We start from the raw sequence: 12307 nt of genomic DNA on the forward strand, positions 1-12307 counted from the left end.
CACATTGTCATGCACTTACTGGTATTCCATTCAAAGGACAATGAGTTGCTGTCAAGTAAGGTCTTTTCAAAGTACTTTATCAAGTTTTTACTGATATAGCATTTTTACCATGACCATAGCCAGTACTTGTCGCCATAGAACATGGAACATTTTACGTTGGTTCCCCTTGTTAAACCAAAGGAACTGTAGAAGGGGACAGCAAAAATATCACTCAGGTTGCACTACCATTAAGAAACTGGTTTTTAACCTTTTCAAAGGGGACTGAGTTGTGTTGAGGTGAGACAGCAGGTACATGTGCCCTTTGCAGATGAGGAGGGAGGGTTTCAGTTTATGAAAAGATTGCACGAGCTGTCTGCATATTATCGTGTACGTCTCACGCATGTGACATTAACCTTTTCCTGATCAACTTATTCATAATCACTAAAAATCAAGGTACCAACAATAGTCCTGCAACATATTCCTATGACAATCATTATCATCTCATGTCAGTTGTATATGTTAGCTATATATGTGTTAGCTATACAGGCCAGTGAAACTCATCCTTATGTATGTATGTGTGTAGGACTCTTCACAGGTCAAATCTGAAATAATACATTGTATGGGATATATACATGTGTTATGAAAATATTTAACCGGGTTTTGTTAATTTTACCAAAAAGGGACTGATTGATATAAAACTAACAGGGTTAACAAGTTTGTCTGATGAGCCATTCTCACGAAAAACAATTTTTTTTATATCACAGGCAAGCCTGGTGGTAAGATCCAGTGTATGTATTTACCAGAATGTGATAAATTATTTGTCACTGATGGCCATGCTGTCGGTTCACGGAGAGATCTTAGTGGCGTTCTTTTGCTGGACACTGCATTACAAGTTCCTGTGTCCAGAAGTGAGGACTTGGTCAAGGTGGAAATTTCAGCATCAGAGGTAAAGATCATTGTTATGGATATGAGGTCACATGTATGTTGGTTAAAAAAAATCCAAGAATGTGTTACTCACAGTTCACTTCAATACAAAAGAATGTTATGTCGTTTTTTTTTGCATATATAATATACATTACTTTTCATTGTCAAATGGTCTTTTACATCACTTCTATGCCTACAAGTTTGATTGCTAGCCATATATGGACCTGTTATGTTAACATTCATCAACTGATCTTCTAAATAGATTGACAATAATTTATGATTTACAGTTGTAATGCAAAAAAGTATTTCTGATATAGTTACTAGTAATGTTATTCTCCTGTAATCTTAATATATAAGCGCACAACGCCACTTGTTTCCATGTTTGTACAAGATCTGTTAAGGGCTTCATTATCTTTCAACCTGTAGGCTTCTCAACTTTTAACTTGTCTAAAGAAAACTGATTTACCTGGAGTAGAGTTCCTTGAAGACGTCATGCAAGAGCTGGAGAATGGCTTGAAGGGGAGCACCCAGCTGGACCATGCCAACCATAAGTTAGCAAAGGTATGAACCAGCTTTTTGCATTGACTTTTAGTTGATAGTTTCTGTGCTACATAAATGCAATGCAGTATTTCTCCGCAATGCAAAGTGTTTGGATGGAAAACAGAAATGTTCTAGGCATGCATTCATCCCTCCCCAAATTGGAAGGGAATATCAGAATATCGGGTTTGTTAACACAAAAAAACTTGGCTATTGTCAACTCCGAACACTATCACCATCAATACTTCCATTTATATATCAGAACAAAAATACTGGAGGGAATAGCTTTGGCAACTAGCTTGTATGATTCTCAGATAATGAATTTCTCCTATTGAAAATGTCAGCCTTTCTGTGAATACAAGATTGTGTTACCAATACGCTGCTAAATGTGAAAAATTGACAACAGATTATTTAACCCTTTTCCTGCCGAGAGCCCTTGTCCGTTATTCTCCCAAGTCAGTAGAAAACCGCCCCATAATATGTGCCTGCAAAAGATTGGCTCTCCTGCATGTTATCCTGCCAGGCATTTTGGCAGAAATCGCCCATTTTCAGGGTAGTTTTAGCCGTACTTATACGTGTTAGACTTCGATAATTTCTACATGCCCGTAGACAGGGGAGGAGCTCAAGGGTTGCTGCAGAAAAAAATTGAGGTCACCGGCTTTGTTTGCCCCTGGGAGTGCGTCATTTTATTGCCGTTTCATGTTTATTTTTTCGGAAATAAACTCCTTCAGTATTACGTACGTCCGCTAGGCACAAACATCACCTCACTCGTCTGTTAGTCAGAGACCCTGAGGGTCGTGCTAGGGGTGCAGCAGCACCGTCAAACCTGTCCTGTTTCCCCAGGGTAGGGTCAATTGAATACGTACCTCCAACGACTTGGCAGTGTAGCAAAAAAACTACGTTTTGCCTTTGTATTAACGACATGGCTGAGCCATTGAAGCACAGCTTTACGTAGTTTTGCCAGCTCAGTTGGGAGTTGGCTTACGAGTGTTACCGTTCATTACTGACTTAATCGAGTGGTCCTCAGTCAGGTACGGGTTTGTACCGACATGGCTTGGGCTGCAGCTAACCAGTGATAACCAGTCACTACCCCCAAGTCTTCAGTTCACTTTTGCGATGCACGGGTGCAACGCAATATGCTTCCATTGTTCTAGCCATCGACGTGTCCACATGCTGGCAGCCATATTGTACTGCTAGCTGGTTTGCATAACAAAAGCAGTCCCTGCTAAATGCAGGCGGTATCCCCGTACATGTAGCATATTGACCTCATGTCACCTTTTGAATTCTCTGTACGCAAACAGCGTACGTAGTTACCAATGCGTCGGCAAGAGGATACGTTTGCCTGCAAACCAGAGCCAATACTTCGGACGATGGAATAAATAAAAATCCAAAGCTACGTCCATTGAATGGCATGGCCAAGGCGGTGAAGGACGTTGCCTGGCTTGAACTTGCAGAGCTGAAGCCCAGCTTAGTACGTCGGACACCAGTTTGTAATGGTATTTCCGAGTCGTTCATATCCGTTCCATCGGAGGAACAAGTCGAGCCGTCCCGTCAAAAATACGTTCTCATTTTCAGTCACGCACAACTGAATAAGTGACTTTCGTCTCGCACCATCGGCATATCTGCCAAGTCGTTTGCAAGAGGTAGCCTTCTAGATTAGCATTGCCGAGTTGGTCAAGTTCGGCAGCAATTCTATAGTGCCAGGCAGCCAAGTACGTCCAACTCCGCCAGAAAACGTCACCATGCTATCCTGCCAAGTCCGCTAAAAAGCGGTTAAAAAAAACCCAGCCCCCTCGGGTGTGGGGGACTGGCGGACAGGTTTCTGCACCTTTCCCTGTCTATCGACTCCCTGCGAACCCATTTCGAGGGGAAAAGGCGTTCCTTGTCAGAAAACCTCTCCTCGGATGACCCCTAAACGCACAGGGGATAGCAAAACGTAGTGCCGTCGACTTGGCAGGAAAGGGGGTACCCAAAAAGGGCCCGATTTCCACGGGTTGGGAGAATAACGGTCACCAGTGCTTAGATTCTGGCGACACCGAATTTCAAGCGGATTTTCACCGACTTGGCAGGAAAAGGGTTAAAGGGAAAGGTTAACCGCAGTTTTCCTGTTGATTAAACGTTATTTTATGAAAAACATGGTTCATTGTGTCAGAGTTTTTTACTTTCACTTGCCGACAGCGCCACAGCGATGCCTTTTCCTGTGATAAGTTTAGGCGGAAGTGACGTACAGACCTATGCGAAGCCAGTGACATGAGTAGATGCCCTTATGCACTCTGAAGAGATGGCTTGCTGTCAGGCTTCTAGATGCAACAATAGACTTGGCAAGGCGATCAGAAAAAGTATTTTTAAGATTCCCGATCTATCCGTAGATGTAAAAAATGAAACACTTGCGGTCACTTTGTCCGATCGTAAGCTTACTGCTGAGTACAACAAGACATCCACGTTTTGTTAATGCTTTCCTCAAAATGCTTCTGGTGAAAATGTTTGTATGTTGACCAGTAAAAACTGTAACACTTGCAGTCACTTTGTCCGATAGTAAAACATAGCTTACTGCTGAGTACAACAAGACATCCACATTTTGTTGATGCCTTCCGTGAAATGCTTCTCGTGAAAATGTTTGTATGTTGACCAGTAAAAGCTATCTGGTCAATCGACACCTGTGACACACTTGTTCGACATCCTCTGAAAAGGGTCATTTCTCCAGGGAATATATGATGAGTCACAACAACTGGACTCTGGCGGTATAATATTTCATTTCTGCAATAAATCAACTGACTCGTATCGATGTTTTTGGCTAAAAAATTTTTCATGATTGTTTTGAGAGATTTTGTGACACAATTGTCAGCTGAGATGGCAATGCCCAATGAAAGATTCAATTTGCAGCCTTTCATCGAGATTTTTTCCGAAAAATACCACCGCTCTGATGATCGGAAGTAAACCATCTAATCAATACCTTTGAAACATGTGATGGCCTTCCTGTGTAGGCAAAACGTACCCTCCCCCCTTATCACACAAACTTATTAAGATGTTTTTACCTCTATGTAGGTAGCATAATTTTTCTCGTCAATGGCTTTTCTGCATTGTGAAAAAACATCATCTGTCAATCATTTTTTCGCCGGTAATTCTGATGTAGCAATTATTTAGATAAATTCTGATCCACAGTCACTTGTGATTCGATATGTGGCGAGGGTTGCTGTGTTCATTAGAAGAGTAGGTATGCATATAGCGGCCCTCATGGTGTACCAGACCACAAGCGACTGTGTTCCGATCGCACTGTGTTGATATCAAAAGAAAGTGTATTTGTTGTCTTCATCATAACATTTCTTGAGTTTTATTCCTTATTTGTTGATCACAAATTTCTTTCTTACACCAATAAATCAATTGAATCATGATGTTTTCAGAAGAAACTGTGATTTTCGGATATTCTCACAGACCTTTTTTAGTGTGAACATAGTAGCAAAGACTTGCTAACTGGTAGCAAAAACACAGAGTTGTTACATGTAAACGGATGGCTGACACCTGTGAAGCATTATCACTTTGCACTTTACGAGTTTCTAGCATTTCACAGTGAATGACTTTTGATCAGTGGAGTCATTCAGAAAACCAAGCTGACAGATTGACCGTAGCGACACCATGACAGCGATGACAGACACACCCAATCATTAGTTGCCAACGTCAGTTCCTCGCCATCATCTTCACTGTCTTCACTCATGCCCATGTCTGTGTCAGAATCACTATCACTTGAGTCAGTTTGCAGTTCATAACTGTTCTATTTAGGTTCATAAATGTAGCCTATGATTGAATCTTTGTTTGCTACAGTACCCATGCATTTAAATGTGCTGGATGGCATTTGTTTGATTGCTGATGACTGTACTGTTGGCTATTAATTTTGACCCATTAGCAGGCGGTCCTTCGCTAGGCCGTTATCTCACGTCCGCCTATTTTGAAGCCCACTAATCAATGCCCCAATGAGTGAAAGTGAAATAAACACACATATTTTCACCCCAGTTTTTGCCACATCTTTTATTGGTTTCAACTTATTTACAAGGTGTCCTTCCTCTTTAAGTGTGTAAAAAATATATCTGTACAGATCAACACTGTTCTTGGATGTAGTAGATGATGGCATTTATTGTGGCCTGGCTACATTTATTGTGGCCTGGCTACATTTATTGTTCTATACTAATTAATGTGTATTGTATTATTTTTTCCTTCAGTCATAATCTATGTATTATGTAAAGTGTAACATATATGTTGACATTTGTGCTTTCTGGCTACTGTAAGCATAGTATACTGAGTGAACGACACACTTTTTATGTTACTTGATTATTTCCTTTTTTCCATACAGTGGGCATCAGTATGTTTGAATCTTCCATTATGTGCGTTAAGATCAGTGTGTAACAGCTTGATAACAGAACTGAAGAGAAGCAATCAACATGTGCCTAGCCTTTCTATAAGCTCAGCCATACTGGACCGTCTATCAGCTCTGTATCCTGCAGGCCAGCCTGAAGCAAGCCATGCATCTGTAGTTGGAGGTCGTACCATCGATAGATCTGTGATGTATGGTGAAGCTGCCCGTAGAGAAACCTTTGGGCCATGGCCTCATATGGACTACAAGTAGGTATCTTTTTCTCTCCATTTGCATATAGGTATCAAGAAACCAGGTGTCACCTATCTCCGAAAGTGTCATTTGTATCAGAAATGAAGACTGTGTAAAAACAGTTATTCTGCTTTTCTGTGGTTCAGCAATTGTCTCAGCTTTGTCACCGTTGTCTATTTATCCCACACCAACTAACACTGCTGTTGTTCTTCTTTCCAGGTATGCTCTCCCTGATGCTATGGCCCAGGCTGGGTTTTATCACCAGGTAAGACAGTGGTAATCAGAACATCACAGTTCTATCATAGGTCCTTCTATTCATACTAACATTGTTCTACCCAAATCAAAAACTGTTTTCCTACATTGTTTGGGTCAAAATCGACATTTCTGTAAAATTGTCAGATACTATACTCTTCTATTTGTCAATCAGTATTCGGGGCTCTGGAGTGAAAGAAGGAAATGTGTTTTGAATGGCAGAGGCAATACCAGAACATAATTTGTATCCATTTCATTGTAACGGAATTGAAGGTCACTTGGAATTCAGGGAGTAATTACAGCAATCATCACTTTACTCACATAATTGTCATAAAGTCCATCGTTTATCTCATAGCATGATGGATTTTTTGTTCAAAATTAAAGTGATGTGTACTCATGTTTCAGCCAACGTCAGCTGGTGATGATCGGGCTATGTGTTTTACATGTAGCGTTTGTCTTGTTTGTTGGGAGCCAACTGATGAACCATGGTGAGTACAGCAATATCAAAGTAATCCAAACAGAAGTATTTTCCTTCATTATAATAATGCACATGGCCATATGTTAAAACTTATTCTCTGAGCCTTATCACGAAATGTTTTTCACAATATCAGTAACTCAATGTGAAGTTCATAGTGAATGGATATACATATACACATTTTAATTTGGGCAAGTTTGAGTCTTTTTTATCTACACTTGAGAAATACAAGTGAAGGATTTTGAAGCACTCATGAAATGTTCATTCCAACAGGTCTGAACATGAGAGACACTCGGCAAACTGTCCATTTGTAAGGGGAGAATACACTCAGAATGTTCCAATGGCAGTGACATTGGCAAGTGGACCAGCACAGTTACATACAGACAGCTCCCAAGAGGTAAGTATAGCATGGGAATTCATGAAATTATTGTACAGGGTAAAAAGGAATTCCTCAAGTTTCTGTCTTCCTATATTAATTAATCAAGGCAGAATATACCTTTTGTCATTGCCCTTTTTTTGAAGGAAAGCACATCCAATTTCTTTCAGTGATGAACAGCATTTTGAATTCCAACTATTGTCAATCAATGCTGGAGCAGTCCCGATTGAACAAATTGCTCGGTGTCATGTAACTTTCTCGATTGAAAGGTACCTTTCAAAGTTATTTTTTGGAGATCTGCCCTCTTGCCATAAACTCAAGTTTGAAATTTACAGTCACCACCATTTACCAAAGATTAACTAATCAGTGTTTTCAAAGAATGAGTCTAGTTGGAATTCCCATAAAGTTCAAATTTTTTATTTTTATAAATACCTTAACCTTCAGTACAGCTCATAGTGATGTGGATTTAAAAGGTGTAAGTTTGATTTTTCATCATTAAAAAAATGTCTCAACAGATAACATGTGTGAGTACCAGCTCATGCCCAGGTATGATGGCAACATCATCTGTTCATGGTAACATCAGCATATGGGATCTATCCAGACAATTGAAGCTGGTGAAGAACTTCAACATTGACCCTAAGGAGCCACTGATAGTACACAGAATTCTGAAGAAGGGGTCACTGCCTGTGAAGAAAGTAGTTGAAGCGTGGGCGGAGGTCAAGACAGAACCAGAAGTTATTGTGAAGAGGTCAGTCCCCCTAACAGAGGGAATTGATGTAGCTGAAATCAAATACTAGTAAATGATGTTGCCACACCTATGATATGTTGCCTGTTTGGCCATATCCTAGTTTCTACTACTTCCTTTGCGAGCTTTGAACCTTGACTAACATTTATTGTGAGGTAATCTAACATTTATTGTGAGGTAATCTACAGAGTGCCACAGGAATACTGAGATTAAATCAGTTGAGAAATGCTTATTGACTGTATATTTTACTGAAACATGCAGGAAAGATAAGACTATTCTATACAGATTTACACTGATCTCATATGAATTGGGAAATTCATGTAGGTTTTTATTCTATCATTTCATTCCAGCAAAAGTGAAGTAAGCAAAGAAGATAAGGTCTCTGTGAATGAGACTTCCACAGAAGGTATGTCATTATGTTGTTTGTAGGAAATGAAGCTTTTCTTCAGCTCAGATCAATAAAGCTATCAGTATATACATCACAAACAGTCATGTTAGTGTACAGTTGAAGACAAAGTCCTAAGACACTGAAATTTGATTTTGCTTACTGTTGGAAATCCATAGTTAAAGTTGAGTTACTTCTAACCTATGTCATTTGTTCATTGCCTTTTACCAGACGAAGGTGGCAGCATGGTTCAAGTTATTGATGTAAGCGGTGCTTGGAAGGTGCATTCCAACAAGGAAAACAACACTCAAAATGGAGGTATGTAACAAACCCTGCCACATCACCATCCTCAGTGTAGAAAATGCATGGAAGATGACTACCAGACAAATAAACAGGTAACTTTGAAAAGTTACCAGCTTGAGCAGTAGTACCTGTCCTGATAATTACGTATGGCATACTTGTACACGTGGCCTTTAATCTTAGCAAACCAAAACTCTGCAATCCTATCAGACAGGTAACTGTAAAATATCACCTGTTCGGCCAAAAGTTTCACTGACCCAGACAGATAGGCAGTCCTAGTATGCCATCCTTGAACTTCTTTGCATTTAAGGGTAATCAAGCCACTAAGTTTTTTACTAACAATTTTCGTTATTTTACTCTAACAGTAAGACTTATATGTGAGGATGAGATTACGACAATATGTCACCAGATTAATTTGGCAGCTAGAAGGATTTGAAATGCACCCACTTTATCCCATTCGATTGACAGAAATTATGAATCTCCCGTAAGAGTTGCCCAATCCAATATATTTACTTTCAGTTCCTTTCTGAAATGTTGCACTTGTTTTATTTACATGTGAACCACATTGAATAATAAATGAAAGTATAGCCATTTGCATAATAGTTTAAATTATCACTTCTCAGGCCTTCCAAACAACAGTTAAAGCTGTTGCAAACTTAAAAGTAATGACCACGCTTTATCCATACTGTGTAGAATTATTTAGATTTCCAATCCAACAATTTTGTTTATTTTCACATAACTTATTGTTCAGATATTGTACATTATATGCATCAAATAAAAATATGGGGTCACAAGCCTATTTACAATGCTACACGGCTTAACATCACCCCTCTCCATATGTGAAATTGGAAAAATCAAAACTTGATGAGAAATACGTCCTTTTCAAATTATTTTGTTGGGATTTTTAAATACTTTGTAAATATATTGACATTCAAATATTTAAAACTTACAACTCAAAGATCAATCAATCAATCAATCAATCAAAAGAATTTATAGAGCGCCAGTATCCACTACGAAGTAGTGTTCAATGGCGCTGTACAAAGTTATGGCAAGGTGTCAGTAGGCTCTTTCGAAGAGATGGGTCTTGATGCTCTTCTTGAAATTGTCCAGACTGGAAGATATAATGCTCATTCAGTCATCACTAACAACGTCCGCTTTCATGCTAAAAGCTCTGGCAATAAGTTGTATGGAAGATAGGTTTCCATCAAAACCATGGTGTAATTTTTACAGTGAGCAAGGTCCCGTACCGTGGACGCACGTGTCGTAGAGTCGTGTTCTATTGTTTGCAGCTGTAATGACGTAGCGATTTGATCACCCTTAATCAAGATGGCATTTCTTGCTTGTATTCATTCATAAGTGTTCAATTGCAATCACTGGTCAACAAACCAACAGCAGGTAGACTTGAAAATCAGTATGCCCCTTTAGTTCATTTTGAAGACAAGGACAATTTTTGGCGGGGCTTACCAACTTTCATAAATGAAAAAAATCAGTGCTTTTCGAGGTATACCAATGAAAGTATCAAAAAATACTTTGAATGCAAATCTTTGATTGTCACAACCTCTCTTCTCAGGCAAGACCCAACTACCACCTCCTTCAGAAGATATCCTAGTGACATCACTTTGTGTTGTGAACAGCCCAGAGAGGAACAATCAACTCCATGAGGCAGAAGATGGTAAGCAGCCAGATGTTGTGTGCACAAATCCATCCCTCTTGGCTGGAACTTTGATTTGTAGGCCCAGCAGTGATAGCAAAGTACAGGAGAAGGAGGTGCCACTCACAGAGACTGCAACTCCGGAAGAGAAACAGGCAGATAAATCAGTAGATAATAGCATGCACACTTCTAGGGAACCTCAAAATGTACCATGTATATTAGTTTATGATACTGCTAGTGAATCCCATATGAGTGGAGTTAAAGGTGCATACCCTCCCCCACCTCCCCCACCCCCTCCCCCGCCATCAACATTGCAAGAATTCTACATGCCACAGATACTGGAGGTAGAGGATCAGCAGGTTTACATTGAAGAGCCGGTGACGTTTCCTGAAACTGCCATTAATTCGTGCTATGACACTGTTGATGGCCCGGTTGTGGGCTCAGAGAAACTAGGGGGCTTGATTCAGTGTGTAGAGCTTCCAGAAACCATTACAAGCAAGGGTAACATGTGCATTTCACAGATCATCCCAACTCTGGATAACTCTCACCTTGTGGTTGTTGCATTGCCCACTGTCCTAGTGGACACGATAAAGCAACACGGGAAAGAGTGCAATGGGGGCGCTTCTGGACAAAATGATTTGAACAAAGACAGTCCTGGAACTGCTAATGCCACGGACACTGATTGTAGTGCAGTAGATATTGCATCGATACAGGAACTCAGTTCTGTTGACTCAGGTGGATTTCTGCTTCTGTATAAGACAAACTTCAGCCATGCAGCTGTGACCTTGGAAGAACAGCCGGTTGTAGTTCATGAGATCAAATCTCTGGCGAAGGTTTTGACAACTTTGATCATGCTACCCCCAGAAGCTTGTGACATGTTGGCTGATGACGAAACTCAAACCCCTGAGGAGAAGGTGTCGCCTCTTGACAAAGTCAACGGAGAGGACAACGGCCTAGTGGCAAGGAACTTGTCGCTTGGACAGCTGGCTGCTACCACATGGGAAGGTGGCATCGTCATAATGGATGTCGGATCATTTACAGTTGTGGCGGAGATTCCGGCTAGGGTCAATGGCAATGGTACCAAAGTAGTCAGGAGTAACAAAGGAGAACAGTTTGTATCTCTGACCTACTGCAGCGGAATGGAAAGGCTGTGTGCCTGTAGGTCTAATGGGGAACTCTGTTTCTTTCAAGTTTGTGCCAGGGCACAGGATCTAGATGTAGATGTAGCTGAACCAGTAGATGAGCAGAAAGCAGTAGATGATACAAAGGCAGGGGTTTTGTTCAGGAAGAGCAAAGAGACTCCAGGTTGGTGCTCATAATACACTCCTCTTGAATACAAGTAGGCTGTGGATATAATGTATGAATATCAGTTATTTGCTGTAACACTTTAACCAGTAAACTGTATCATATCTTCATAAGAAGCTTTCTATACAACCGTATGATTACAATTACATTGTGGTCAGATAAAATATTAAATTTAAAAACTTTCTGAGCCAGGTTGGTCATACTCTTTCTACTTGCATGCCATGCTGCTGATTTTTGGACACATCAGGATATAATTGCATTGTGTGTTTATGTATAAGTTCAAAATATAAAGTAGTAAAATTATCCTCAATGATGACCTGTCAGAATTTCACAAATATACACGTCACACAAAGTTTCAATTGTATCTTTGTTTATGCAGGCAATGATCTTTTAATTAAACAACCAATGTCATCAGAGAATTTATCCAAACTAGTAGAGTTAACCAAATTTGAAACGCTAGTGCCAAGGTTCACTGCAGCAGTACCGCCGTGTTGGACAGAAGTGCAGCAAGAGCAGCAGCAGAGGAGACACCCACAACATTTACATCGTCTGCACCATGGAGATGCCACACAGCATACTCGGACATGGCGACTGCAGCCCGATAGGTAAGACTGGTTAGCGCATATGTCCTTCTGGCCCTGTTGAAATTAGATTGCTGAAGGAGAAACCCTGTCTGTTGGACTAAAAATAAATGACAACTGTTATTTTATGAGAGATGTGTGTGTCTTTGTGCATATGTATGTAAATGCACATACAATTATGTAAAGAATACAGTTTTTTA

General features: G+C 40.2%; 1 protein-coding gene across 6 annotated transcripts in view; it reads left to right on the forward strand.

Annotated features, from left to right (window-relative positions):
• The window catches only part of LOC139149398 (dual E2 ubiquitin-conjugating enzyme/E3 ubiquitin-protein ligase BIRC6-like), a 49811-nt gene that overhangs the window by 1521 nt on the left and 35983 nt on the right, over window positions 1-12307 (forward strand). For all 6 annotated transcript variants that reach the window (XM_070721134.1, XM_070721137.1, XM_070721135.1 and 3 more), the window contains exons 2-12: window positions 744-925; window positions 1330-1464; window positions 5786-6054; window positions 6257-6302; window positions 6695-6777; window positions 7038-7161; window positions 7656-7888; window positions 8236-8291; window positions 8502-8588; window positions 10141-11526; window positions 11906-12131. In XM_070721134.1, the coding sequence (XP_070577235.1) occupies window positions 744-925; window positions 1330-1464; window positions 5786-6054; window positions 6257-6302; window positions 6695-6777; window positions 7038-7161; window positions 7656-7888; window positions 8236-8291; window positions 8502-8588; window positions 10141-11526; window positions 11906-12131 (2827 nt within the window). The remainder of the gene's footprint in view (window positions 1-743; window positions 926-1329; window positions 1465-5785; window positions 6055-6256; window positions 6303-6694; window positions 6778-7037; window positions 7162-7655; window positions 7889-8235; window positions 8292-8501; window positions 8589-10140; window positions 11527-11905; window positions 12132-12307) is intronic.

Source organism: Ptychodera flava, chromosome 14, assembly GCF_041260155.1.
Source record: "Ptychodera flava strain L36383 chromosome 14, AS_Pfla_20210202, whole genome shotgun sequence".
NCBI classification, from domain to species: Eukaryota; Metazoa; Hemichordata; class Enteropneusta; family Ptychoderidae; genus Ptychodera; species Ptychodera flava.